Raw genomic sequence first — 25,983 nt, 5'->3', positions numbered from 1 at the left:
AATTCAGAGATAATGATAGAATGACGGAACGCGCCGCGACTACCGCGTCTTCCACTCTGGCGCGCTCCTGGTCGTCCACTCTCAAACTACCACGCTCAACCTTTCCCGCTCGAGTCTCCGCAGCCGATCAAGCAAAGTATTTGCGCCGATGCACGGACGAGCTCTACGCGTGGCAGCGCCAGACACGACCGGCCAATGACACTTTTGTCCTTCACGATGGCCCGCCGTACGCCAATGGCGAGCTGCATGTCGGCCACGCGCTGAACAAGATTCTCAAGGACATTATCAACCGGACGCAACTCGCGCGAGGTCGAAGGATACACTATGTTCCCGGTTGGGATTGCCATGGACTGCCAATTGAGTTGAAGGCTCTGCAACCATGGAATGGACAGCGGGATGGACGCGCGGAGACGAAGACGCCAACCGCGGCGGAAATTCGGAGAGCAGCACGCGAGTTGGCTGAGAAGACGGTTGCCGAGCAGATGGAAGGGTTCAAGTCATGGGGTATAATGGCAGACTGGGAGGGTCACTGGAAAACGATGGACAAGGGGTTTGAAATGAAGCAGCTAAGCGTGTTCCGTGAAATGGTAGATCGAGGGTTGATCTATCGGCGCTTCAAGCCCGTGTACTGGTCGCCATCAACGCGGACGGCGCTGGCCGAAGCTGAGCTGGAATATAAAGAAGACCACGTCTCCAGGGCAGCGTTGGTGCGGTTTCCGCTTGTGCAGATGCCGCATCGGCTGAGGCAGAGCTCTGTGGTTGATCCTTCCCAGTTGAGCGCCGTGATCTGGACCACAACGCCATGGACGCTACCTGCGAATGCGGCGATTGCTGTTGGTGAAGATCTCGAGTACGTTGTCGTGCAGTCTGCCAAGCATGGACAGCTCCTTGTTGCCAATTCGCGCGTGGATTACCTGCGTGAAATGCTGCAGGAGGATCTCCCGATTCTGGAAGTCGGTGCTATCTCTGGTTCGGAGCTCTCTGAACGGACGACTTATCGGCCTCTCTTTGAACGTCCTGGGATCGACCAGCAACCGATTATCACGGCGGATTTCGTGGCCGCAGATTCGGGATCTGGCCTTGTTCACTGCGCTCCCGGCCATGGTATGGAAGACTACGAGGCTTGCCTTGCCCGGAACATTCAGGCATACGCACCTGTGGACGACCAAGGGTGCTTCACTTCCCAGGCGATGCCCAGTGATCCTGCTCGGCTCGCGGGGAAGAGCGTGCTCGATGAAGGGAACTCCGCAGTGCTAGAGTACATCGCCTCTCAGCAGCTGCTCCTCAACTCGTATGACTACAAGCATAAATACCCCTACGACTGGCGATCAAAGCGTCCCGTGATTGTTCGCGCTACGGAGCAATGGTTTGCTAACGTTGCGGACATTCGCGATGCCGCGGTAGCCTCGCTGTCGGATGTCAACTTCATACCGGAATCGGGACAGAATCGTCTGGAGAACTTTGTTAAGAACCGAACAGAGTGGTGTATCTCGCGACAGCGGGCGTGGGGCGTTCCCATTCCAACCCTGTACGACAGCGAGACGGGCGAGGCTGTGCTTACCAAGGAGAGCGTGCAGCACATCATGAAGGTCATTGATGAGCGCGGCATTGATGCGTGGTGGACCGATGCACCGGACGATGCTGCCTGGATTCCTCCATCCCTTCGGGGCAAGGCTTACCGTCGTGGCATGGATACAATGGACGTTTGGTTCGATAGTGGTACCAGCTGGACGCAAGTTGAGAACGCAGTGCCGGGCAAAGATCGGCCTGCGGACATCTACCTGGAGGGCAGTGACCAGCACCGCGGATGGTTCCAATCTGGGCTGCTGACGTATATTGCTCACCAGCTCTCCTCGGGTGCAGCACCGACTGCCGCGAAAGCTCCTTTCAAGAACCTCATCACGCACGGCTTCACGCTAGATCAGGATGCGCGCAAAATGAGCAAGTCAGTTGGGAACGTGATTGCTCCCAGCGAGATCGTCAACGGCACACTACTTCCCCCTCTGAAGCAAAAGAAGAGGAACAAGAACAAATCTCAACAAGCTGAAAGTCAAGGTCCAGTGTATGACGCTCTGGGTCCAGATGCCCTCCGACTCTGGGTCGCCAGTAGCGACTACACTCGGGACGTGATGATCGGGCAACAAGTCTTGCAGACGGTGCACACCAGCCTGCACAAGTACCGCGTGACGTTCAAGGTTCTCCTCGGCGCGTTGGCCGACTTTGATCCCAGCAAACATACGAAGCCGTACGCCGAACTGCACAAGACGGATCATCTGGCCCTGATGCACCTCGCGAGCCTGGTCGAGACGTGCCGCGCCGCGAGCGATAAATTCGAATTCTACCGCGCGATCAACGCCCTGAATCGTTGGGCAAACATGGACTTCTCTGCGTTCTACATGGAAACAATCAAGGACCGCTTGTACACCGAGGCTGAGGATAGTCGTAGCCGGCGCGCCGCGCAAACGACCCTGTTCCACATCTACACGTATCTGCAAGAGCTCTTGGGACCCATTACGCCACTTCTCGTGGAGGAGTCGTGGGAGCACAGTTCAGACTATGTTAAATCGCAGTGGGAGCACCCGCTGCGACGCGTCGCACGCACTCCGCCGGCAGAATGGTACAACGAGGCTCTCGAAAAGGACTACGTCAACCTGATGGCCATCAACGCAGCCATCAAGGCGGTGCAAGAGAACGCCCGGTCTCTGAAGCAGATGGGCTCCTCGCTGCAATCGTTTGTGCACATCCAGGTCTCCGCTGACTCCGCCGTGGGCACTGCCGTGCTACAGCGATATCGGGAGGAACTCCCTGATTTCTTTGTCGTGTCTTCCGTCACCCTCGGTACGGATGGTGAGAAGCTGCCTGAGGGAATCTCCACGGCAGAATGGAGCTACTCGCGGGAGTTTGAGCTATCTGATGGCCGAAAGGGGACGGTGCACGTGTATGCTCCATTGGAGGGTAAATGCCCTCGGTGCTGGCGGTACCTGGTGCCGCAGCCCGCGACGGAGGATGCGCTGTGTGGGCGGTGTGAAGATGTTATCCGCCACCTCGATGCGGAAGCAGCAGCATGAAATCGGAGTTGGTGATGATCTACATGTATACTAACTAAATTGTACAATACCCTCAATGCAATGCATAGATTGGTCGGACCGGGGAATTACTGCTATTTAATATCGCGTAGGCTAAAGATCCCCGCCTTGTTCCCATAGCAGAATGCTGTTGTTTGGTGTGGACGTCTGCTGGTCTGCCCTCACCGAGTACGTAATGATGACGATGGTGGTTGCCCCCCAAACAAGTCACGCGCATCAACAAGAAATATAACGCGATTGGAAATCGGCAATTAAATTATACTCTTTGTCTTTAATTCAATGGGCAAGAAACAAAAGCGGACACCTTTATAGCGCGCAAGATTGGATGGCGTTTCCGCAGGAGAGTAGTTTATTTGATGGTAGCAGATCTAAAACCCTAATTTATTTACCCGGCACGTCAGGTGCAGCAGATCATTCCACCATACACAAAAACAGAAATGTAGTACAAATCAAGAGCTCTTCCCTTCGAAACCGGGTTCCATGGACGGAAGCTATTGGTCCCTTGCTTGACACGGTGTCGTCATCAATCGAGAACGGCAAAAAGAATGTGTGGCTGTATATAGTACTTAACTATTGCGTAGGGAAGGTATCCTGATCCCTCCTCAACAACCATCACCAAACAAAAAATCTTAAGCCAAAATTCAGATCATTGATAGTGATCAAAGGAGTGAAGCAGTAATGTTGCAAATTCACGACAGCATGTTCAAACATACCATCACTGTGCCGGTCCCGACGCAGACGTCGCCGGTTGGTCCGGTGCCCACGGTGACGCCTACCGATGCGCCGGTGTTGCAGCATATTCATGCTACTGGGCAGCGGACGCTATGGTGGGTTTCATTTCGCATTTAGAACCGGCTTAGATTTGGACTTGGGATATATTGCTAACCTGGTTTACGGCTGTGATGTAGGGTTGTAACGGTCCTTATGGGGATTTCTTCCCTCTGTTTCTACTCGCTGGCTGCGAGAGTAGCTAAGGTTCCGTTTCAAAACCAAGGCTCATAATTTGCTGCTAGAGGAGAGCTGACAGCGACACACAGGAAAAACGCCTCCTCCATGTCTTTGTCGCAACCATCACCACCATTTCCTTCCTCGTCTACCTGGCCATGTCCACCGGCCAAGGCATCACCTGGCGAGACATTTTCATCCACGAGAAACACAAGCACGTCCCGGACACGTACCAGCAAATCTCGCGGCAGATCTTCTGGGCGCAGTACCTGAAATGGATCCTCACTACTCCACTGCAAGTCCTTAACATTGCGTTTATCGGCAGTCTGCCCGGCGCAAACTTGTTCGTGGCAATCGTCGCGGATTTGATCCTTTATGTGGCTGCGTACGTCGGTATCTTTGCCATTCATGGGCGCCGCTGGGTGTGGTACGCGATTAGTTGTGTCGCGTTCCTGGTCTTGGTCTATCAAATTGGGTTTAATGGCAACCGAGCTGTGCGCAGACGCAGTAATCAGACGCAGACGTTTTACAGTGCGTTTGTGACGGCAAAGTTGTTGGCAGTGGTGCTGTTGTTGATGTATGTGCTACCACTATCTTCCACGATACTCGAGGTTGCGACTAATGGGTTACCTTCGCAGTGCTGTGGCGTCGTCACCGCTGGCTCGCAAGATCAGCGTCGATGCGGAAATCATTCTCTTTGCGATTGTGGATGTCCTGACTCAGGGTGTTATGGGCTTCTGGTTGATCGTCGGTCATGATAGCTCAGAAGCGTAAGTCGACCGTTGTCTCTGGACGACGAAGTGTGCTAATGAGCCTTTCTCTTTAGGCAAATCTCCATTGATGGATTCTGGGCCAATGGATATAGCCCGGAGGGAACCATTCGTGTTGGCGACAGTGAGGGTGCCTAAAACAGTGAAGTCGACTGGTTGTTCCAGCCATAGCCTCAATCTCAGCAACCCAGCGCCAATGTCGATCACACTCACTATGGACGAAAGCAAGAGGATGGAAGCTGATGACTTTGGTATAATCTTGGTGCGGAAAGAAAAAGGGATATTATGACTTTCATTGCGCAGATTGCTCACCTGCATGATTTCATCTTGATTATGTATACCTCGAGAGGTGTTGAAAATGTACTGTACCCAAACGAATAGTACTGCTCATCAAGTCGTTGCTATGAAGCGAGATGCGTCACCTTGCCATCAAGAATTGTAACCGGGTATGCAGATTTCTCTTTTCAGAGATGGCAAACCTGCGGCCAGTCCGCGTCCAACTACAGTTGTTGAGCACGAGTTCAAGGAAAATGTCAGGCCAACGGAAATTTTATTGAACCGATCACATATTCATACTCCGGCCATTAAATAAACAACATGCATTTCGTCCACACATCCATCGCTTAGAACCGCTTGCCCTCGCGCAGAACATCGCTGAACTCCTCCAGCGGGCTGCGAGTGAGCTTGGTCTCCTTCCACAAGTTCGGAGTCAGGAAACCGTAAGTGTTGGCGACAGCCATGAAGGTGGCCTTGAGGGTGTTCTCGAGGGTCTTTGTCGAGCCGGACGACGAGGTGTAAGCATCTTGGATACCGGCGAGCTGCAGCAGACGCTTGACAGCCGGGGAGGCAACCAGGCCGGTGCCGCGGGGAGCAGGGATGAGCTACACATGTTAGCGAACAACTTAACGATGCATCTAAAATCGGACCGGGACACATACTCGGACAGTGACCGAACCGCACTTGCCGCTCTGCTTCGTGGCCAGCGAGTGAGGCTCACCCAGGTTGTTGCCCCAGTATCCTCTCCGGACGGGCAGAACGCTGAGCTTGGCGAGAATGATAGCCGCGCGAATGGCGGTAGCAACCTCCTTGGAGGTCTTGATTCCGAGACCGACGTGGCCCTCCGAGTCGCCAATGATGACAATGGCCTTGAAACGGGTCCGTTGACCGGCACGGGTCTGCTTCTGGACGGGTTTGATCTGTAGAATTATATTTTAGCATTCGCTCCCATATAATCGTCCTGCAAGCGCCATCCGCATAATCTTCCAATTTGTAACCCTCCTCTTGCGCGCTTCAACCCGGCACAATGATCCAATTGATATCGTAGAACCGTACCTTCATAACCTCATCCTTCAGCTTCGGCAGGAACCAGTCGACAATCTGGTACTCCTTGACCGGCAACGAGTGCAGATAGATCTGCTCCATCGACTGGATCTTGCCGGCCTTGACGAGACGGCCCAGCTTGGTGACGGGCTGCCATTCCTTCTCCTCGCTCTTGCCGCCACCGCGACGGCCACGACGACCACGGCCGCGGCCACGATCACCGCGCGAACCGAATCCTCCACGTCCACGAGCAGCGTCAGCCATGATTGATATGTATGGCGGTTCGAAGGGGGCGAGGGAACGTCCTAAACTCGGATGGTTGTCGTCGACTGACCGAGGTCACTTTTACTGTTCGCGCGGTTTGGCACTAAGAAATTTCCCATAGCTTGGGGTGGGCTAAGCGAGCAAATCAACCCTAACAAGCCAGCCCTAAACCCTAAAACCTAATGTTCCGCCAGGGGAACAAGTGAGACCCGGTCACATGACTATCGTTTATCCCCGCCTTGGAAGAGCTGTGGAAATTTGGAAATCGGATTTTCCACCGAGGCGAATCTCTGATTGGACGATAAAGCTTACTGCATCTTGCTTGGCAGATCCGCTCAGCTGCATCTCTGCGTGGTCAGTTCGGCCGCGAATGCGAAGGTGTTTTTAAGAAGTCAATTCAGAATCCCGATGTACTGAGAGTTAAAGATTTTTCACCATTGCTGCTCTCCGGTAGACGTAGTCTTTGTTAGTCACAATCAAACCGCTTGTCAAGTTTTTATTGCGTACTTTTACCATCAGCGTTGCGTGTTGATTCAAAGCTTTCAAAATGTTACGATGGTTCGTGTTCCTGCATACAAACCTTTATTGAGATGCATCAACGCTAATGACGGCCTTCCAGGTACTCTGCGAAGATGGCCAGTCGGCCATTGCTGACGTCCAGTATCACTACTGCTGTATGAGTTCTCTGACGCGGATAAACAGAGCCAAGTAGACGCTTTTCTAACCTCGACAGGGGCTGTTCGGTGCCGGAGACGTGTTAGCACAACAACTGGTCGATCGAAAAGGGCTGGATAAACACGATTACGGAAGAACTGGACGCATGATACTGTACGGCGGAGGTACGAACAATCACTCATTCAGCTGACCCATAATCATCGACATGCTAATGGAGCTCGCAGCTGTTTTCGGCCCCGCTGCCTCGGCTTGGTACGGAGTCTTGCAACGCCACATCGCGTTCAGAAGCTATGCCGCTACAATCGCGACCCGTGTCGCCGCCGATCAGGTCCTTTTCACCCCTAGCCATCTTTTCTGCTTCCTGACCTCGATGTCCATCATGGAAGGCAGCGATCCGTGGGAGAAGCTCCGAAACGGTTTCTGGCCAACGTTCAAAACCAACGTCGGCGTCTGGTCGACCGTACAAGCGATCAATTTTTCCGTGGTTCCTCTTGAGTACCGTGTCTTGGTGGTCAATGTCGTTAGCTTAGGTGGGTTTGGCGTTCGTGTTTTGCCTCAGATATGGCTGGCTGACAATGATTCCTAGGCTGGAACTGCTATCTGAGTTATATGAACAGCAGATCATGAACATTGCATTATCGTGTTTCTTAGATGGTTTGGCTGGTTTGGGTTCTGCATGGTAGATACATACACGGTCGGCTCTAAAATTTGGGTTTGCATGCTGTCTTCTCATTAGAACCAGGGAATCGGGCGGATTATCTTTTCATTCTTCAAGCTACTTTTGTTCAAGCATGTTTGATTATATTCTTCATCTGTACAGGAAGATAAATACTCATCATAGAAGAATGATCGAAGCATCAGGCGACTGAGGCCATGGAACTTTTCAGAACTCGAATGTGATTGGACCGAAGCGGAGGGACCAGACCAATCAGGTCGATCAACCACCCATCCGCCTTTTCGTGGCCAATGACAAAAAAGTCCACCCAACCTCAGGAAAATCTCCAAAGCGACAAAATATCCATTCCACATCGCCGTCTGATCTGCCTGGTGCAGGATTTCATTCGATTAATCGTCCTTTTTCCTTGCGTGCATACACTTGCTTTCGGATATTACTCCCCGAACCGCGTGGCCGGCCTTTTTCCGCACCTCGCTACCGAGTGAAAATCTGATCTCGTTTCTGTGCGCCTGCAAGTGAAAGACATCCCGAACGCGTTAGAGTCGCTTCGATCTTCATCTAGCATCAAGATGGCGGAGGATACTGAGAACAAGCCCGCACCCGCCGAAAACGAGGTCCAGAACGGAGAAGAGGAGGAGAAGAAGGAAGAGCAGAAGGAAGAGGAAAAGAAGGAGGAACCCAACGGGGGAGAGATCGTTACCGTGTTCCATGACCCCGAGAACTTCAACGTCAAGCACCCACTGATGCATGAGTGGACACTTTGGTTTACGAAGCCGCCAAGTGGCAAAGTCAGTGCTGTTCCCTAGTCTTTCCTGCTGCATGATGATGCTGATGGATGGATAGGGCGATAGCTGGAATGATCTGCTCAAAGAGATTGTCACGATCAGCTCAGTCGAAGAGTTCTGGGGCGTCCACGTAAGTCTACCGATGCGTTGCTCTTACAGCGGTGGCTGACGGGCATCCTCCATAGAACAACATCACACCAACGTCGGAACTGGGTTTGAAAGCCGACTACCATCTCTTCAAGAAAGGCGTTCGTCCTGAGTGGGAAGATGCGCAAAACAAGCACGGCGGAAAGTGGTCGTATCAGTTCAAGGACAAGCGGTCAGTCCCCATCGATGAGTTGTGGCTGCATGCGCAACTAGCGGCCATCGGCGAGACGCTCGAGAATGAGGGTGACAACGAGGTCATGGGTGTCGTGGTCAATGTCCGCAAGGGATTCTATCGAATTGGTCTGTGGACACGGACTACCGGCAAGAGCATCCCTGGTGACCCGCTCACCGAGGGCCGGAGTCCTGCTAAGAGCAGGGAGATTCTTGAGAACATCGGTCGCCGATTCAAGGAGGTCCTCCGAGTAGAGGATCAGATCGAGTTCTCCGGTCACACGGAGAGCGCACACGCCGGTACTTCTCGGGCAAAGGCCAAGTTTGTTGTCTAATTTGGGTGGGGAGATCATGCTCGGCAACGGCTGGGTTCCATGGTCCTGGCGACGACACATGGGCATATCTTGGCATTGAAAAAAATGTTAGTTTACGCATGTTCTGTCAACGCATGAATCAATGATGGCGATGTCTGTCGGCACGGTTAAGGCGGCATGGCTTTCTCACGATCATCCCATTGACTCGATGGAGTCATGACCAACAATTACGAACGGCTATTTCACCAACTCTGCAATTTGATCGCCCTTGCTCATGTTGCAGTGTTGCTGATCACCTCATGTATCGGATATGAGGAGTATTCATAGCTATGAGTTCTGGACTCAATAGCAATTATCTGGTACCATAATACTGTAGTCTCACGAGTGTGCAAATATACCCGATTTCAGTCGTACGATTCTGTCTGCAGTATTCTATCGAGTGGTGCATCCAGGCGAGAGTTATTTCTTGTTATCTGTACTCCGTACTCAGTTGGACAGAGGACTTTGGCTGACAGTTCAGGCAATCCTTCATTGTTTCTACCTTGCAGAATGCTCGTGTTTTGCGGCCGGATGAAATTTGTATGCGTTGCTTCTCGTATTTTGTTGACCTTCCGTTCTTCATAGCCGAAAGTTTATATACCAACGCAGGCTTGGATGAGGCGCAGGCTGTGCTTCTTTAGTCGATGGCCTAACGTTGAACTGCTTTATTCAGAATGTCTGCGTAGACGTCAACCTATCATTCCAGCGTCAACTGTTGGTAATGCCGCACTTTAATTGCTTTCAATGGTCGTTTATACCAACCGCCATTCCATCTGGCACTGAGAGGTATTTAAGTACCCTACTCCCATAGCTACCATCCGTAATTGCTCTCATCTCACCATACTCAACTCCAGTTCGAGGATATCTGGGCAAAAGGACTCACCGCTAAGCCTGAAGTTCTAACTACCGAGTACACATCGCCCGGCAACCAGCGAGTCGGCGGTTTCAGCCGCTTGGGCTGATGCTTCTGTAGCCATGGCGGAGTTTGCCGCCATAGTGGAACTCCTCTCCACAGTCTCCTGATTCTCCCCGCACAGACTCCGGAGTGATTCTTGAAACAAAATCTCTCAGAGGCGTCTTCGGATGCAGGCAGGACTGGGGAAGGAGTATGGAGTTACTCAGTTAGGTAAATCGCGGGATTTGTCTGGGTTACGACCGCCGTTAACCGATATCCCAAGGTTATTAAAGCTAAACCGGATTGAGTTTGGCATCCACCAGGGGTGACTTCCTCTTGGCAGGTCTTGTTGCGGCTTGACTCTGCCGCGGCGCGCGCCTGCCTGACTTGGCATCTTGGCAGATCTGCGAGGATCGGAATCAATCAAAAAACTTCAGTCCACCTCATGCATCAATTCTACGCTCCATTCATGCTTTGAAATACAGATATAATCCTTGTTGTGATTGTTGCAAAATACGAAGAGGTGTTATGTCATGACTTCTTGCCCCCCTCGGAGTCTCCCCACTAGCGGCACGAGTTGTTCGCCCAGGAACCCGCTTTCTGCCAATCATCACTTGAAAAATTCCTTCTCCAGCCGACGGATGGGACCCCCTACTGTCTGTCCTCTCAATCTTCCATGCAAGTCGAGTGCAACGGAGATAAGAAAACCCTTTCTCGAACAGTCCAACAAGTCCAGGTTCCGCAAGGGTTGCATTTGGTGGACCCCGTTGACTTTCGGCCGATCCGCAAGGTCGCTTGCAGCCGCATCCAATGCCAATGCCGAAAGATCCGGCAAGATCTCAATTGACTTTACAGAGGAGGAAGCTTATCGCGTGGCGAACAAATTTCGATTTCAGTCACCATTTCATTTCACATCATCGTACGGAGTAGAGACGTCTGTGTGTGGGGGGGTGTGTACGAGTGATTCCGAAGTAGAAATAAAACCGAATAGATTCCACTTCTCCCAGCCCTTCTCTCCCAGCAAACCCCCCCTTTTTACCTCCCTCTTCCTCTTTTTTCCTTACCCCTTCCCCTGGAAAGCCGGGTTCCCGCCATCATGTCGGCTGGAAATCAGGATGTCGTAGAGGTGTCTCAACACCAGGAGTCGCGGTCCATCAAGGGCGTGGAGACCCTCGACGAGAAGCTCGACCGCGTGCCAACCCCCTCGGTCGTGGACGAGAAAGCTCTGCCGATTACGCCTGATGGCGAGGAGCCCACGGAAGAAGAGAAGCAAACGCTCAAGCATGTCGCGGAGCGTCTGCCGCTGTCGGCATGGCTGGTCGCCATCGTAGAACTGAGCGAACGGTTCACGTACTATGGCATGTCTGGTCTGTTCCAGAACTATGTCCAGCGTCCGTATGACGGCTCTCAGGGTCGCGGCGCTCTGGGCCTTGGCCATCAGGGTGCCACGGGTCTGACGACGTTCTTCCAGTTCTGGTGCTATGGTAAATACTCTGTCAAGCCTGATTTCTTGAATAAGACTGATGATTGCAACAGTTACCCCCATTATCGGTGCCGTCATTGCAGACCAGTATCTCGGCAAATACAAGACTATTGTCCTCTTCTGTGCTGTTTACATCATTGGTCTTTTGATCCTGCTGTTGACGTCTTTGCCCGTGTCTCTGGAGCATGGCGCCGGTCTCGGCGGTTTTATTGTCTCGTTGATCGTCATCGGATTGGGCACCGGAGGTATCAAGAGTAACGTCGCTCCCCTGATCGCCGAACAGTACCGGCGCCGGAAGATGGCCATCCAGACCAAGGCCGACGGCACGCGCGTCATCATCGATCCGGCGATCACCGTGCAGCGCATCTACATGATCTTCTACGGCTGCATCAACCTCGGCTCGCTGTCCCTGCTGGCCACGCCCTACATGGAGCGCGACGTTGGCTTCTGGTCTGCCTTCCTGCTTTGCCTGGGAATTTTCTGCGTCGGAACTGCCGTCGTGCTCCTCGGCCGAAAGTTCTACATTGTCCGGCCCCCGCAAGGATCCATCGTCACCGACGCCTTCCGCGTCATCGGCATTATGCTTCGCAACCGCAACATGGATTCCCCCAAGCCCAGCTGGCAGACCGCGAACGGCCGCGACACTTCCAAGATCCGCTGGGACGACCAGTTTGTGGAGGAAGTCAAGCGGGCGTTGGTCGCTTGCAAGGTGTTCGCCTTCTACCCAATCTACTGGGTTGTCTACGGCCAGTTCTCGAGCAACTTCGTGTCGCAGGCCGGCCAGATGGAGGGCCACGGTATTCCCAACGACCTGATGCAGAACTTTGACCCCATCGCCATTATCGTCTTCATCCCCATCCTGGAATACGGCGTGTACCCGATCCTGCGCAAGCTGCACATCCCCTTCAAGCCCATCAGCCGAATTTCTCTTGGCTTCATCGTGGCGTCTCTGGCGATGATGTACGCCGCCATCGTGCAGCATCTCATCTACTCGAGCGGACCCTGCTACGAACACCCACTTTGCAAGGCGTCGGAAATCGACGGCGTCGCCCAGGGCAACCACATCCACATCGCCGTCCAGGCGCCCGCGTACATCCTCATCGGTATCTCCGAAATCTTCACCTCCGTCTCCGGTCTCGAGTACGCCTACACCAAGGCCCCGCCGTCGATGAAGTCCTTTGTGCAGTCCATGTACCTGCTCACCAACTCGTTCGGCTCCGCCATCGGTATCGCCCTCTCGACCGTCGCCTACGACCCGGCTATCCTGTGGATGTTCGTCGGCTTGGCGGTGGCGTCCTTCACGACCGGTATCGTCTTTTACGCCCTGTTCTGGCGCCTCAATGCCAAGGAAGAGGAGATGAACGCGCTAGATGCGGATCAGTACGAGAATTAGTGACTCTGATTTAAATGAGTTATGCTGTATTAGTAGTTATTAACAATTAACGAATCTATACTACGTATATTGTTGTTCATACTTTATTTCCTACCTCTAGGTTATCAAATGTCGATCTTTTGGATCGTCGCCTTCTAGCTTCTTTCCAGATCATTGTACTCATCACCGACGAGTAGTAGTAGTACAGTACAGTAGTTCGCCGCTGAGAGCTATTACTTATCGAAGAGATTCGCCCCAGACAAGAGACCGGAGTAAACAAAGTTCTCCGCACGTCGCCACCACATCGTTCATCTATAATCCTCGGCCGGGATTGAAGGATTAAGATGCAGCCATGAAAGCTATCACTTCCGACGGATTCCGGGTTTTTTTTTTTTTTTTTTTTTGCCTTTGCCGGATATACAGTAAGTTTGCTAGTTATGCGTAGAAAGTATAATAAATAACCTAGATGTTTGCTGTGTCCGAGTCTTATCGTCTCGGACGAGTATAAAGTACAAGGTAGGTAGTTATAGTAGTAGGAATTGCCACCTCCGTATTTCAAATCCGGGATCCCGAATGTTTGGGTGTTGTCTCAAATGCCGTGAAATGCGGCGAAATGATCTGCACGATGGAGCTGACGGAGAACTTGCTACGCTCTACCTAATTAATTCGTTACCGTATGGACGGAGTACTCCGTACCGTAGGCCAATTAGGGTAAATCGAACCCCTTGGCCCTTGCCGAGCCTCGGCTCGCTTAAGCGAGCTGAACCATGTGGCCCGCGGGTTTCGTTCCAGACTTTTTCTTTTCCTCTCCGTACAGACTTTTGTGGTTTTGGAGAAAATCTACGCAGAACCGTTCAACCCCTCTATAACCGAATCACGACCTCGTGATAAAATGACTGGGGGTTGAAACGAAGAGTCTCGTCTCCTTGCACGCTTCAGACTGATCCAGAATTAAATATCTCCAATGCCAGTTTCGTACCTCTTCTGCTACGTCCCTAACTCTGTGTGTGTGTGTGTGTGTGTGTGAATGGTCAGTGTGTTCTCCGAAAACCTGGTCGATGACGTCCTTCAATTCTGCACATTAGTTCACGATCGACGCTGCATTCCTGAACAATGTGGCACCATCTATGCTTGACGTGCGGTGGGTTGACAGGGTTGACATGAGAGTTCTCATCTGCAGGTTAAATATTCGTTGAGACGGTCAATATCAAACCATTTATCATCATCACCGCACAAATTCACTAGGTCGTTAGCGAGGATTGCACGTTGCAGTTCCTCATCAGTAGCATTAGTGATAGCCAGGTCATGTACAATGACAGATTGGCATATTTAAGCTTCTTGCATCCGAAAAAAAAAAAAAAAAAAAAAGAATGCAGCACTGGGCAATGCTTCCCGCGGATGAGACCAAATGTCGGCGCGCCTGATAGCGAGTTTCAGAGTTACATACACCTCCATCATCTGGGGAAATTAGCATGGGCGAAATGTTCAACGTTTAGCGGGGCTTCGTCTGTGTCGTCCACGTCTCCAGAGTTGGGCTGGTCCCATTGTTCGGAAGAATCGAACACGGACGTCCGTATCCTTTCTACAATTCCAGAAAGCTCTCCTCGCCTAGTTGACTGATATACCCATCGACCTGATCTTGAAACTGACATTGGACTTCATTTGGAAGATGCTGATAAAAGACAGCAGTCACCCTGGCCCTAAACGCATGTATTGCAGTCTCCTCTCTGAAATGGAATGGGCTCTTATGGCCCTGCGCGTGGTTCAAGAAGTCCCTGTTGTACCGCAGCGACGAAGGCACACCAGCGCTTTTCCAGGCTGGAATATAGGTCATGAATCATATCAATAAAATTCATGCGCCAGTGAAATAAGCCTGGAATCGCCAAGTATCCAGTCGAACCGATTGAATTGGTCTCTGAATCCTCACATAGTTTTTGCCGCCAGAATCAACGACGCGGTCTTTTGATCGCCATATACGAGACGTAACACATGGCGGAAGTCGCTAGACGTATCGTACCCTAGTTATTCCCCGAATACTTGCTCGATCACCTCGTACGTGCCGTCGATCGAGCCTTCGTTCTCGAGGATGGCCCGAGACTATGATGGACCGTTTTCTGCGGTCGCAAACGGTTTACCCGTGAAAACACCGGTCGACTCGCAGAACCATCAGGGAATAATCCAGAGACCGCGCGAGGATGGGTGTACTGAATTGCTTCTGTTATACAGTAACGTTGACTTTGGCGCAGTGTTTCACCCACTTTAACTCCAGGCGAGAGAAAAACGTCCCCAGGGTCCAAAAGAAACTACGGATGGAAAATGGACCTTCTTATGCCACCGACTAGCATGTTCTGACCGACACAAACCTTTCCTGTAGTCGCGCATATATGCTGCGAAGAGTCACGGAGACTTTGATGCCGTACGGACTCGTTATAATCGAGTTTATCCCAACAAACGATCAACTCTTGTCTGAGTCGTTGAGCTCGTCGATGATGACCCGCTGGGCGACCAAGACGATCCGCTCAAAGAGCCGGTACACTTCCTCAATCAGCAGGCCGCGATCCGCCGCGCTCGAATCCAACAGCGCTCGCAGCTCGGAGCGACTTTGCCCGAGCAGATGATTGGCTCAGCCCGTGCGGTCAAGCTACCTGCTCGTCTCGCGGTGGTCCGGACGGCGGATGTTATCCTGGGCGTCTGCGGATGGCTTCGTCACGTCGGTAACGGCTTTCTGCATGCGGTGCATCAACACCTCCTGGCTGCTGTCCTTCTCAATGTCGGACTCGGCGCCGTCATCAGTCGGGGGGTTCAGAGGGCGAAGTCTGTGTCACACGGGTTCCAGACGAAGAGCTTCTTCCCTTCGACTGGTCGACCGCTGCAGGGTTGTCCGCAAGATACTCATCTCGACCGAATGACCCTTGGCGTCGGTAGATAACTTCCGTCAGGCACAATTGCCTCGGGCAGAGGATGAGATGCTACACCGGCGACTATTCGCCAAAGTGAAGAGGCAAAAGGAACTGAATTGATTCAAACAAGCCCTGGCGGTTTTTTCAGAAAGTCGCAACGCAAATCTGTCGAAGCTCTCCAGTTCAAAGGAGCAACACGTTGAGAAGTGCCGTAAACGCGATTACAGTGCGACAATAACAGAGGAAAAACCCTAATATTGGTTCGGATTCAACCCCGCTCCTGTCCACGACATGATCACGTGACTAATGATTAGTCATTTATGTTATTACTAATCAGCGCACTGACCGGGAGGCCTGAGCCAAGACTCGAGAGCTGGAGAGCTGGCGGCTGGCTGGAAGATCTACGATTTCGCGGGATTTCGGGATCCTTGCGAGATTTGCGAGGTCATTCAGATTGGCTTTGCCAGTTTGCACTTTGCAGTGCGTCAATTCAATACAGTAAGTAGATCGTTCTCCGTAGGACTTTTATAACACATTGTGCTCATCGAGGTTCCAAACTCTTTTCTTTTTGACTCGTGCCAATCCAGCTACCGTGCTGCCCCTGTTGCGTGACCAGGAAGAGATTCCTCCGCAGGACCGGACTCGTCCGAGTAGGTTTCGGGCAATTGGACGCGTTCCTTGTTTTTGGATTTCGCAGTGGCCCGCTATCACTTGGCACTCGTACTCATCCTGCATGATGGAGACCTGAAAGTCAATTTCCAACTACTTGTTTGCTGAGCCGTCTGCACGTCTGAAGCTCCAGCTCGATGTTGATCATGCCCGATCGTGCCAGGTGAATGGATGATCGTCGCGCTAGCTCATCGCTATCGTGTGCGATCGGATCGACCGAGCTAAGAATAGGCTTTCCGCTACTGCATGTTGAGGATATGAAATTCCACGCCAATTTACGCGACCGAGGTTATCTGGCCGGAATGTTTGGAACCTTTCAATAGCCGTTAGTTCACCGGAAAAAAAAGTGGTACTTCGATTCCGGATCTGGTTAGACCCTGTATTCCAACTCAACCCCTCCCCACTGGCGTACGTCACCGGGCATCTTTTGCCCTTGCCGTCTTTCCAGGATGTCGGCACAAGCTGGCGTCGTTCTCGTGGACAATTGACAACCGAAAGCCCTCTGGAGGCCACCGGAAAGGGCCCCGTACCAGTACGAGCATGGGAGAGTGACTTGTCTTTCGATCCAAGGTCAGTTCCAATCGAGTTCGGGAGGTCCCTCTTTCCGTCTTTCCTTCTTTCAGAGCTCTCTGCACAGCCACAGCCACGTTAGCCACAGTGCCAAGTAAGCTATTAGCCACATCGCCTCCCCTCCAGACCCACCCCCGACCCAATCTTTCAGATCATCCGTGGCCGATTTGCGAACACCCCCGAGGCAGAGCAGGATTGAGAATGCTCCTGGGAAGCTCCTTCCTCCCCCCGTCTTGATTTTCTTTCCTTCCCATTTTTTCCCCTGTTTTTGTTTTTCCCTTTTTTTGCTCTCCTTCACTGCCATCACGTGCTCCATGACATTCCCTCTCTCTTGGTCCTCAGGCACCCGCTGTCCCTGAGCGATCCCTGTGAAGGCCATTCCTGGACCAGGTCCAGTTGCTACGGCTATCGTTTCCGCACCGGCCCGACCGCTGTCCACGGGCGCGGTATCCGTCCATTGCCAATTCAAAAGATTCAGTGTAGTGCGCAATCGTTCCAATGTCGACAGACGACGCGTCGACACACAAGCCGGAAGACCAGGGCGTCAACGGCAACCAGCCCAACGGTCAGCCCGAGCAGGCTGAGGAGGCCCTCGTCAAGGAGAGTATTAAGGCGGGGGTGCCCGCATTTCAATTTGACCCGGCCTCGCCTCCACAAGAAAAGGCACGTGTCGCTAGGGAGGTACGTGCGGAATTCCCAGCTATTGGGATGGGAGCTTGGGCTTTGGTATGCTGACTGCGGTCCCTAGGCCATTCCCTCGGAGGCTCGGTTAAAGCGACCCAAGGCCTTGACTCTGACAGCGGACCGGGTAGGTGTCGAATAGATAGAGATTGGTTGTGTAACCTCAATTAACTCGTCGAATCGCGCATAGGATGCCACCGGCCCCGATCAGTATGACCTCCCTTCGACGACCAAGGCTACCGAGATGGCGGTGAAGTCGCCGACACCCACCGAAAAATCGACGACGCAACCAAACGGTACAGACGAGGAGTTGACGGAAGAACAGCGTTGGGCTGCGGACCGCACGGGTTGGGCCCCGCAGTTCGCGCAGCCAGAGCCAGAAGAGGCTGCCGAGGACGAGACGTTGTTGGATCATCGAACGTTTCTGGAAGGAAAGCTGGATGACAAATTCTTCGGCGGTAAGTGGCAGCGTTCTCGGAAGCGTTGCGGTAGCCTCCGCTAATGTGGCCACTCTAGACTGGTACCACAATGCCGGCGTCATCATCTTCGCATGCCTTGCATCCTGGAGCATCGCCGTGCTCGGAGGCGGGATTGGATGGGTTTTCATAGTGATGGCTGCTTGTGGCACATACTATAGAACCTCCATACGTCGGGTCCGTCGCAATTTTCGGGATGACATCCAACGTGAACTTGCGAAGCAGCGCCTGGAAACCGATACGGAAACCTTGGAATGGATCAACAGCTTCCTCGTCAAATTCTGGCCCATCTACGCCCCGGTCCTCTGCGACAGCATTATTGCCTCTGTCGACCAAGTTCTCAGCACCGCGACTCCCGCCTTCCTCGAGAGTCTGCGACTGAAGACCTTCATCCTCGGCTCCAAGCCGCCGCGCCTGGAACATGTCAAGACCTATCCGAAAACGGAGGTAGATACCGTCATCATGGATTGGAAATTCAGTTTCACTCCAAACGACATCATGGATTTGACTGCCCGCCAGCTCAAGAACAAAATCAACCCGAAGGTCGTTCTGGAGGTTCGGGTCGGCAAGGGTCTCGTTAGTAAAGGCCTCGATGTTATTGTCGAAGACTTTGCCTGCTCCGGCCTGATGCGGGTCAAGGTCAAGCTTCAGGTAGCGTTCCCTCATATCGAACGAGTCGACATCAGCTTCCTCGGGCGTCCCGAAATCGACTACGTGTGCAAACCACTTGGCGGCGACACTTTGGGCTTCGACATCAATTTCATTCCCGGCTTGGAGTCCTTCATCAAAGAGCAGATCCATGGAAACCTTGGGCCTATGATGTACGAACCCAACGTGTTTCCCATCGAGGTCGCCAAGATGCTGGCGGGAAGCCCCGTTGACCGTGCAATTGGTGTCTTGGCCGTGACCCTCCACGGAGCTGCCAACCTGAGAGGCTCGAGCAGTGGCACCGACCCGTATGCAGTGCTTTCTCTTAATAACCGCAATGAGCTTGCTCGCACCAAGACGGTGCACGATACATGCGACCCCCGGTGGAATGAAACTTTGTACATTGTCATCACCTCCTTTTCCGACACACTCACCATCCATCTGTGGGACTACAATGATTTCCGCAAGGACAAGGAACTCGGTGTGGCCACGTTCCCCCTGGATCGGCTCGAGGAAGAGCCCGAGCATGAGAACTTGAGCTTGGAGGTTACTTACAGTGGACGGAAACGGGGTGTCGTGCATGCGGACGTTCGCTTCTTCCCTGTTCTGGAGGGCCGAAAGCTCGAAAACGGCGAAATCGAACCCCCGCCAGAGCTGAACACTGGTATCGCTCGGTTCACCGTGGAGCAGGCCAAGGAGCTGGACGGCTCTAAGAGCTTGGTCGGCGCCCTGAATCCGTACGCTGTCCTTTTGCTCAACGGGAAGGAGGTCCACGTCTCGAAGAAGCTGAAGCGGACCAACAATCCCATCTTCCAGAACAGCTCCAAGGAACTTCTCATCACCGACCGCAAGACTGCCCGCTTGGGTCTGGTCATCAAGGATGATCGCGACCTCGTCGCCGATCCGATTATCGGCAAGTACCAGATCAAGGTTAATGACATGCTCAAGTTGATGGAGAAGGGCCAGCAGTGGTTTCACCTGCATGGAGTTAAAACCGGTCGGGTCAAGATGACGCTGGATTGGAAGCCCGTCGCATTGCGCGGAATGGCCGGCGGGTCTGGCTACATCAATCCCATCGGTGTCGTACGCCTTCATCTCCAGAGTGCCAATGATCTGCGCAACCTGGAGACTATGGGCAAGTCGGACCCTTACGTCCGGGTATTGCTGTCCGGCATTACCAAAGGGCGCACCGTCACGTTCAAGAACAATCTTAATCCAATCTGGGATGAGATTCTCTACGTGCCTGTGCATAGCGCTCGTGAGAAACTGACGTTAGAGGTTATGGATGAAGAGAATTTGGGCAAGGACCGCAGCCTCGGTGAGGTGGAGGTGTCGTTGTCGGACTACATCCATGAAAACGAGAACGGGGAGTACGAGGTCGATGATGAGAAGCAGCTGCTGCGCAGCGGCCTGCGATTGAACGGTCGGGGGCAAGTCAAAGGCTACCTTAACTACACGATTGCCTTCTATCCGACCTACAACGTTGTCGATCCAGATGAAGAAACGGAGGAAGATGAGGATTCTGAGGGAGGCGCGGCCATGTTGTCTCCGCGGTCTCCGCGGGTCGATTCTTCGCGGAAGAGTAACGATCTCCCTCGGAAGAGCAATGACCTTCCTCGCACGAGCACCGACGCGTCAGCCCAGCCGACCAGCAGTGGGCGGCCTAGTCTTGAGACCACTGTTTCGAAGCCGCTCAGCAATGGCGAAACTGCGTCGATATCGTCGCAACTCTCAAAGGAACAGCCGAAGATCTACATTGGAACGGATGACCTTACGAAATACGGTGAGTGTTCCCGGTCTGTATCCCCGAACCGCTTTGTGTTTGCTCTAACAAGCGACAGAATCTGGGCTTGTGGTCTTCAAGCTCTTGGATGCTCAATTGTCTCACTCGGACGTTTATCTCGAGGTTGTTGTGGATGACCATTTGTTCCCGTCATACACCTCGATGAAACTGAAGAGCAAAGAAGTCACTCTTCAAGATGGTTCGTCCCCCTTCGTGTGCCCTTGAGATCGGACGGTGCTGATGTATTGAGCAGTCGGCGATGCCTTTATCCGTGAACTGGAAATGTCTCAACTTACTCTTCGGCTTGTCAGCGAGCCACACCAGGACAAAGACGCGGAAGTTATTTCCCAGTTGAGCGGACCTACACTGGCCACTCTCCAGCGTAGTTTGTATACCCCTGTCGAGCTCACCCTCCGCTCAGAGAATGGCAGTGTGAGCAAGGTCAAAGTTAGCACCCGTTACATTCCTGTCCACATGAAGCTGGACCCCAGAGAAAGCATCAACAACTCCGGCACCCTTCGCGTTGACGTTCTCGACGCTGCGGATCTGCCGTCCGCAGACCGTAACGGGTACAGCGACCCTTACTGCAAGTTCCGGTTGGCGGGCGAGGAAGTGTACAAGACCAAGGTGCAGAAGAAGACCTTACACCCGGCCTGGAATGAATTCTTTGAGACCAACATCAAGTCTCGCATCGGTGCCGATTTCCGCGTTGATGTCTACGACTGGGACTTTGGTGACAAAGCGGACTTCCTCGGCGGATCAGCTATCGATCTCGAGGCTCTGGAGCCGTTCCGCCCGAAGGAAGTCTCGCTGCCCCTGGATGGCAAGTCGGGCGCTATCCGGTTGAAGCTCCTGTTCAAGCCCTCGTACGTGACACGATCAAAGATGGGTACGTCGACGTTCTCGGGAACCTTTGCAACTCCAGGGAAGATAGTTGGAGCGCCAGTCAGGACTGTTGGCATAGTCGGTGGTGGAGTGATCAAAGGCGCGTCGTTCCTCGGCCGCGGGATCATCAATAAAATCCGCGGCGACAAGGATGACGAAGAGGCCGAAACCGAAACGCCTCCTCGCGAGGAGTCACCTCCTCGGACGCCGCCCCAGAACAGCAGCCATGGACGAGCACCCGCGCTCGTGGTCGACGGGCCGTCCGCCGGTACTGCCACTCCTGACAGTTCCAAGCGCCGACACAGCCGCGCGCGTAGCGTACGGAGCGTGAATTCCCAGATTATCGGCGACCGAGGAGAGTTGGGCACAGCCATGTTCACAATCTCTGCTGCGCATGACTATCCGACGGGGAAGAACATTCGGGTTGTTGCGCGCTTGATTGGGCCGAAGGGACCTAAGGACGTGCACAAGACCAAGTCGATCAAGAATAACAGCGGCTCGGTGCAATTCGATGCCAGCCACGAGTCTTTCCGTGTGCCGAATGTCAGCGCCGACGCGCAGTTCCAGCTGCGAGTCCTCGATCATTCAACTTTTGGCTCCGATGACGTTCTGGGAGAGGCGCTCTTCTTTGTCGATGACCAGGGCTCGCTCGCCGGTCGAGAGCGGACCATTGCCGTTGGCGACGGGAAAGTTGTGTTGCGGAGCAACTTTGTGGCCAACGAGCAGTCTGGCGGGCGACCCAGCACGGCCGTGTCCATCAATGGCGACGGAGCGGACGGGGGTACGCCGCCGCCTACCGACACGCCCGATTCGAAGAAATCGCGGCGTCATATCCTCTTGAGACGCAGTGTGAGTGGCGCGCACAGTTGATCTCTTTCCGGCCGGCACTATTCTATATACAATCTCTGGGAGTCTGGGTGGGTGAGGCACTGTTTGTTGCCTCCTTAATGGGTAATGGGTTGGGTAATATTTCCATGAGTATGACATTGTTCGTATCACAGCGAAGGTTCCTTTTCTATTAGAGACGGTCTAATACTATTGCCGTAGTGTGTCCAAGGGATTATATGGAGTACTCTGTAGGAATCCGAGTCCTTTAGGTGTATCTTTCATCGCACTCGTATACTCTGTCTTCTACCTCACATAAAATAGGTAACAGCTAGTAGTCCTGCTACTGGACTCTCTTCCTGCCCCTTTCCTACTTCTAGTCCATTGCGCTTTCCACTTCTCGGCATGCCTGCCGTCCCTCCTTCCTGAGGACGACCTCTACCCTCCTGAATGGACTGGCTGCCTAGGGCATCCATCTCAGGTGACTCTCTGGTCAGGTGACCTCCGCCGCCACGGCGGTGGGACGCCTGCTAGCGGGCGCCCAATGGGACTGGCGGAGGGTGACAGTTGGGGTGGAGCCGTGGCTGTGAGATCATCGGCCTCCATTGCCGCGGTTTCTGCCATGGTTGACATCCCTGTCGCCGAAGATCATGGAATCGTCATTGGGCTTGAATCTTCGGGCATCATAAGAAGGTTCGAACTATGCGTGATTTTGGTCATATTGTATAAGGCTCTTGATGAGGGCTTTGTGAAAGGGGGGGGTTTTGGCCGGGAAAATACTGTACACAAGCGTCCCAGGGACCTGCAGAGGGTACTTGCAGATGATACACATTTCCCACTGATTGGCTGCCATTTGTCCAGGAGCACGCCCTGACAAGTGGACATGATTAAGCTCCCAACGGGCCATTGCTTGTTGTTTTAGATTCCGATTCCCTTGGCTGGGATCTCATCTTTTCTCGAACCTCGAAATCCCCTCCCATCCCTCCGTCCTCTGTTTGATGCGCAGAGGCGCAAACTCCATCGTAGACTCCATTATGCTCCTGACCACTTTTGAGAATGGGGAAGGAACCGACAAAAATAGTAACATACCGTGCTCCTTCCCGTTCCATTTTCCAGTCCTGCGTCTGAGGCAAGTCCATGTTCTGGAGTCTTGGCCCACGCCTTCCCTTGCCAGGCCTAAGCTTCCAGTCCACCGCCCCAAAAACGGAAGGCAGCCCCCTAGGGGAGCTTCCCTCCACCTCCTCGTCTCCCTGATTTCTCTTGCTCTCTTTTAATTCTTTCTCTCTCCTCTTTCTGCATCTCTTTTGCTTCCTTCCAATCACCAAGGAACCGGCTTGGGTTTGCATTGATCCAGGTATGTTACCCTCCATGCTTCCTCCCCCGCGCGTAGAGAATGGCCTCCGGGCCTTGGCATTTTGCCGCCCCGTGCAAGCTCAAGCAGCAAGTTGAGCTGGCGTGGCAATTGGCAAAATTCGGCCCCTCCGAGTCTCACAATGCTGTCATGTCCCACCCCCGTGCTCTGCGGATGACTGATCCCTCCCCTCTCTCGCGCTGATTTTTGCATCCGATGGCAAAAAGCGTTTCACCCGTCAGGACTCCGTGTGGCTGTCATTGACTACTGCTGACGTTTAACTTTTGATTGCAAAGTGCTCCCCCTCCTCCGACCCACCCCTTGAATTCCCCTACTTCTTTACCTCGAAATCCTCAAAGATTCTGCCTGAATTGCGTTGCTACTGTCGATCGTGAGAAATTCGAGTCACAATGTCGGCGAAGGCTATTCCGACCCATCTGAGAGCGCAGGCGGACGCGCTCTCGGAGCCTGCTTTCGAGCGCAAGCACCATGGAAAGTCTCAGTCGCACATGGTAAGGACCGCCCGTGGAAACATTGCTCATTTCAACTGAAGAAGGATCTAACGGATGGCAGGCGTTCGAAAACGCCTCCACAAATGTCGCTGCGGCTCAGATGCGCAATGCGCTGAATGCGCTTGCCGAGACGGTCGATGATCCCGCCGTCCGAAAGCGCTTCGAGGCGGAGATGGATAACTTCTTTGCGCTCTTCCGTCGCTACTTGAACGACCGGGCCAAGGGCAATGTCGTGGACTGGGACCGCATTGCCCCTCCGAATCCCAATCAGGTCGTCGACTACAATGAGCTGAACAACTCCGCCTCGGTGGAGTTCCTGAACAAGCTGGCCGTCCTGAAGCTCAATGGTGGTCTGGGTACCTCGATGGGTTGCGTCGGCCCCAAGTCTGTCATTGAAGTCCGTGATGGCATGTCCTTCCTCGACCTGTCTGTGCGCCAGATCGAGTACCTGAACCGGACCTACAACGTCAACGTCCCACTGGTGCTGATGAACTCATTCAACACCGACGCCGACACACAAAACATTATCAAGAAGTACGAGGGCCACAACATTGATATCTTGACCTTCAATCAGTCTCGTTACCCACGCATCATCAAGGACTCGCTGCTGCCAGTCCCCAAGAGCTTCCATTCTCCCATCTCGGACTGGTACCCTCCGGGCCACGGTGACGTGTTCGAGTCGCTCTACAACTCGGGCATCCTCGACCAGCTGCTGGAGCGGGGCGTGGAGATCATCTTCCTGTCCAATGCGGACAACCTGGGTGCCGTCGTCGACCTGCGCATCCTGCAGCACATGATCGACTCGAAGGCGGAGTACATCATGGAGCTGACCGACAAGACCAAGGCGGACGTCAAGGGTGGTACGATTATTGACTACAACGGCAGTGTCCGACTGCTGGAAATTGCCCAGGTGCCCAAGGAGCACGTCAACGAGTTCAAGTCGATCAAGAAGTTCAAGTACTTCAACACGAACAACATCTGGATGAACCTGCGCGCCATCAAGCGTGTCGTGGAGGAGAACACGCTGGAGATGGAGATCATCCCGAACGAGAAGTCGATCCCGGCGGACAAGAAGGGCGAGGCCGACATGACCGTCATCCAGCTGGAGACTGCCGTCGGTGCGGCCATCCGCCACTTCCGCAATGCGCACGGCGTCAACGTGCCGCGTCGTCGCTTCCTCCCCGTCAAGACCTGCTCCGATCTCATGCTGGTCAAGTCGGATCTGTACAGTCTGCAGCACGGCCAGCTGGTACTGGACCCGAACCGTTTCGGCGGCGCTCCGATCATCAAGCTGGGTTCCGACTTCAAGAAGGTGTCGGACTTCCAGAAGCGCATCCCCAGCATTCCGCGCATCCTGGAGCTGGACCACCTCACCATCACAGGTCCGGTCAATCTGGGTCGGAATGTGACCCTGAAGGGCACGGTCATCATCGTGGCCAGCGAAGGCCAGACGATCGACATTCCGCCGGGCTCCGTTTTGGAGAACTGCGTGGTGCAGGGAAGTTTGCGAATCCTGGAGCATTAAATTCTTTTCCTTTTCTATTCCATGACGCGGTGGTTTGGTAACTTTGTCTAATTGTGGATTATTGTTGCCCGCAAGACGGATTGCATTGGTACTGTGTATAGTCAGTCCTGGAAGGTTGGGCAGTTGTATTGCTAGGACGATCTAATAGTAGACCGGTGGTACACTGGCTTAATCTATCAACTCCTGGGATCTAAACCTAGCAGTGTGATCGACATT

At 53.3% G+C, this 25,983-nt stretch overlaps 13 protein-coding genes across 13 annotated transcripts; 9 read left to right on the top strand and 4 right to left on the bottom strand.

Moving 5' to 3' along the window:
* Positions 1 to 20: 20 nt before the first annotated feature.
* Positions 21 to 3,068, top strand: VTN49DRAFT_1920 (uncharacterized protein; the record flags this gene model as incomplete). Its single annotated transcript, XM_069409588.1, has 1 exon — positions 21 to 3,068. The coding sequence occupies one exon, from the start codon at positions 21 to 23 to the stop codon at positions 3,066 to 3,068; it is 3,048 nt and encodes a 1,015-aa protein (XP_069269677.1).
* A 717-nt stretch (positions 3,069 to 3,785) lies between these two features.
* VTN49DRAFT_1919 (uncharacterized protein) lies at positions 3,786 to 4,939 on the top strand (the record flags this gene model as incomplete). The annotated part of the gene is made up of 5 exons (XM_069409586.1): positions 3,786 to 3,913; positions 3,995 to 4,061; positions 4,124 to 4,608; positions 4,670 to 4,801; positions 4,858 to 4,939. 5 exons carry the CDS (start codon positions 3,786 to 3,788, stop codon positions 4,937 to 4,939), a joined length of 894 nt encoding a protein of 297 aa, XP_069269676.1.
* A 58-nt stretch (positions 4,940 to 4,997) lies between these two features.
* On the top strand, positions 4,998 to 5,393 carry VTN49DRAFT_1918 (uncharacterized protein; the record flags this gene model as incomplete). Its single annotated transcript, XM_069409585.1, has 2 exons — positions 4,998 to 5,063; positions 5,256 to 5,393. The coding sequence occupies 2 exons, from the start codon at positions 4,998 to 5,000 to the stop codon at positions 5,391 to 5,393; spliced, it is 204 nt and encodes a 67-aa protein (XP_069269675.1).
* Positions 5,394 to 5,424: 31 nt separating this feature from the next.
* VTN49DRAFT_1917 (40S ribosomal protein uS5) lies at positions 5,425 to 6,385 on the bottom strand (the record flags this gene model as incomplete). Its single annotated transcript, XM_069409584.1, has 3 exons — positions 5,425 to 5,682; positions 5,740 to 5,997; positions 6,134 to 6,385. The coding sequence occupies 3 exons, from the start codon at positions 6,383 to 6,385 to the stop codon at positions 5,425 to 5,427; spliced, it is 768 nt and encodes a 255-aa protein (XP_069269674.1).
* Positions 6,386 to 6,932: 547 nt separating this feature from the next.
* Positions 6,933 to 7,687, top strand: VTN49DRAFT_1916 (uncharacterized protein; the record flags this gene model as incomplete). Its single annotated transcript, XM_069409583.1, has 5 exons — positions 6,933 to 6,943; positions 7,005 to 7,059; positions 7,119 to 7,224; positions 7,285 to 7,590; positions 7,647 to 7,687. The coding sequence occupies 5 exons, from the start codon at positions 6,933 to 6,935 to the stop codon at positions 7,685 to 7,687; spliced, it is 519 nt and encodes a 172-aa protein (XP_069269673.1).
* Positions 7,688 to 8,305: 618 nt separating this feature from the next.
* On the top strand, positions 8,306 to 9,174 carry VTN49DRAFT_1915 (uncharacterized protein; the record flags this gene model as incomplete). Its single annotated transcript, XM_069409582.1, has 3 exons — positions 8,306 to 8,524; positions 8,580 to 8,651; positions 8,707 to 9,174. The coding sequence occupies 3 exons, from the start codon at positions 8,306 to 8,308 to the stop codon at positions 9,172 to 9,174; spliced, it is 759 nt and encodes a 252-aa protein (XP_069269672.1).
* A 683-nt stretch (positions 9,175 to 9,857) lies between these two features.
* VTN49DRAFT_1914 (uncharacterized protein) lies at positions 9,858 to 10,481 on the bottom strand (the record flags this gene model as incomplete). The annotated part of the gene is made up of 5 exons (XM_069409581.1): positions 9,858 to 9,870; positions 9,923 to 9,930; positions 9,991 to 10,026; positions 10,076 to 10,211; positions 10,408 to 10,481. The coding sequence occupies 5 exons, from the start codon at positions 10,479 to 10,481 to the stop codon at positions 9,858 to 9,860; spliced, it is 267 nt and encodes an 88-aa protein (XP_069269671.1).
* A 702-nt stretch (positions 10,482 to 11,183) lies between these two features.
* On the top strand, positions 11,184 to 12,963 carry VTN49DRAFT_1913 (uncharacterized protein; the record flags this gene model as incomplete). The annotated part of the gene is made up of 2 exons (XM_069409580.1): positions 11,184 to 11,571; positions 11,624 to 12,963. The coding sequence occupies 2 exons, from the start codon at positions 11,184 to 11,186 to the stop codon at positions 12,961 to 12,963; spliced, it is 1,728 nt and encodes a 575-aa protein (XP_069269670.1).
* A 2,434-nt stretch (positions 12,964 to 15,397) lies between these two features.
* VTN49DRAFT_1912 (uncharacterized protein) lies at positions 15,398 to 17,460 on the bottom strand (the record flags this gene model as incomplete). The annotated part of the gene is made up of 4 exons (XM_069409579.1): positions 15,398 to 15,542; positions 15,588 to 15,758; positions 16,924 to 17,140; positions 17,214 to 17,460. 4 exons carry the CDS (start codon positions 17,458 to 17,460, stop codon positions 15,398 to 15,400), a joined length of 780 nt encoding a protein of 259 aa, XP_069269669.1.
* A 119-nt stretch (positions 17,461 to 17,579) lies between these two features.
* On the top strand, positions 17,580 to 22,424 carry VTN49DRAFT_1911 (uncharacterized protein; the record flags this gene model as incomplete). Its single annotated transcript, XM_069409578.1, has 6 exons — positions 17,580 to 17,762; positions 17,830 to 17,889; positions 17,953 to 18,220; positions 18,279 to 20,669; positions 20,728 to 20,868; positions 20,923 to 22,424. The coding sequence occupies 6 exons, from the start codon at positions 17,580 to 17,582 to the stop codon at positions 22,422 to 22,424; spliced, it is 4,545 nt and encodes a 1,514-aa protein (XP_069269668.1).
* Positions 22,425 to 22,446: 22 nt separating this feature from the next.
* VTN49DRAFT_1910 (uncharacterized protein) lies at positions 22,447 to 22,855 on the bottom strand (the record flags this gene model as incomplete). The annotated part of the gene is made up of 2 exons (XM_069409577.1): positions 22,447 to 22,569; positions 22,754 to 22,855. The coding sequence occupies 2 exons, from the start codon at positions 22,853 to 22,855 to the stop codon at positions 22,447 to 22,449; spliced, it is 225 nt and encodes a 74-aa protein (XP_069269667.1).
* A 68-nt stretch (positions 22,856 to 22,923) lies between these two features.
* Positions 22,924 to 24,055, top strand: VTN49DRAFT_1909 (uncharacterized protein; the record flags this gene model as incomplete). Its single annotated transcript, XM_069409575.1, has 3 exons — positions 22,924 to 23,190; positions 23,706 to 23,733; positions 24,027 to 24,055. The coding sequence occupies 3 exons, from the start codon at positions 22,924 to 22,926 to the stop codon at positions 24,053 to 24,055; spliced, it is 324 nt and encodes a 107-aa protein (XP_069269666.1).
* An 85-nt stretch (positions 24,056 to 24,140) lies between these two features.
* Positions 24,141 to 25,767, top strand: VTN49DRAFT_1908 (uncharacterized protein; the record flags this gene model as incomplete). The annotated part of the gene is made up of 2 exons (XM_069409574.1): positions 24,141 to 24,242; positions 24,304 to 25,767. The coding sequence occupies 2 exons, from the start codon at positions 24,141 to 24,143 to the stop codon at positions 25,765 to 25,767; spliced, it is 1,566 nt and encodes a 521-aa protein (XP_069269665.1).
* Between the last annotated feature and the right edge of the window lie 216 nt (positions 25,768 to 25,983).

The sequence above is a fragment of the Thermomyces lanuginosus genome, assembly GCF_041956635.1.
Source record: "Thermomyces lanuginosus strain ATCC 200065 unplaced genomic scaffold VTN49scaffold_24, whole genome shotgun sequence".
NCBI classification, from domain to species: Eukaryota; Fungi; Ascomycota; class Eurotiomycetes; order Eurotiales; family Trichocomaceae; genus Thermomyces; species Thermomyces lanuginosus.
The sequence above is the reverse complement of the archived record's forward strand: the minus strand, read 5'-3'. Positions and strand labels throughout refer to the sequence as shown.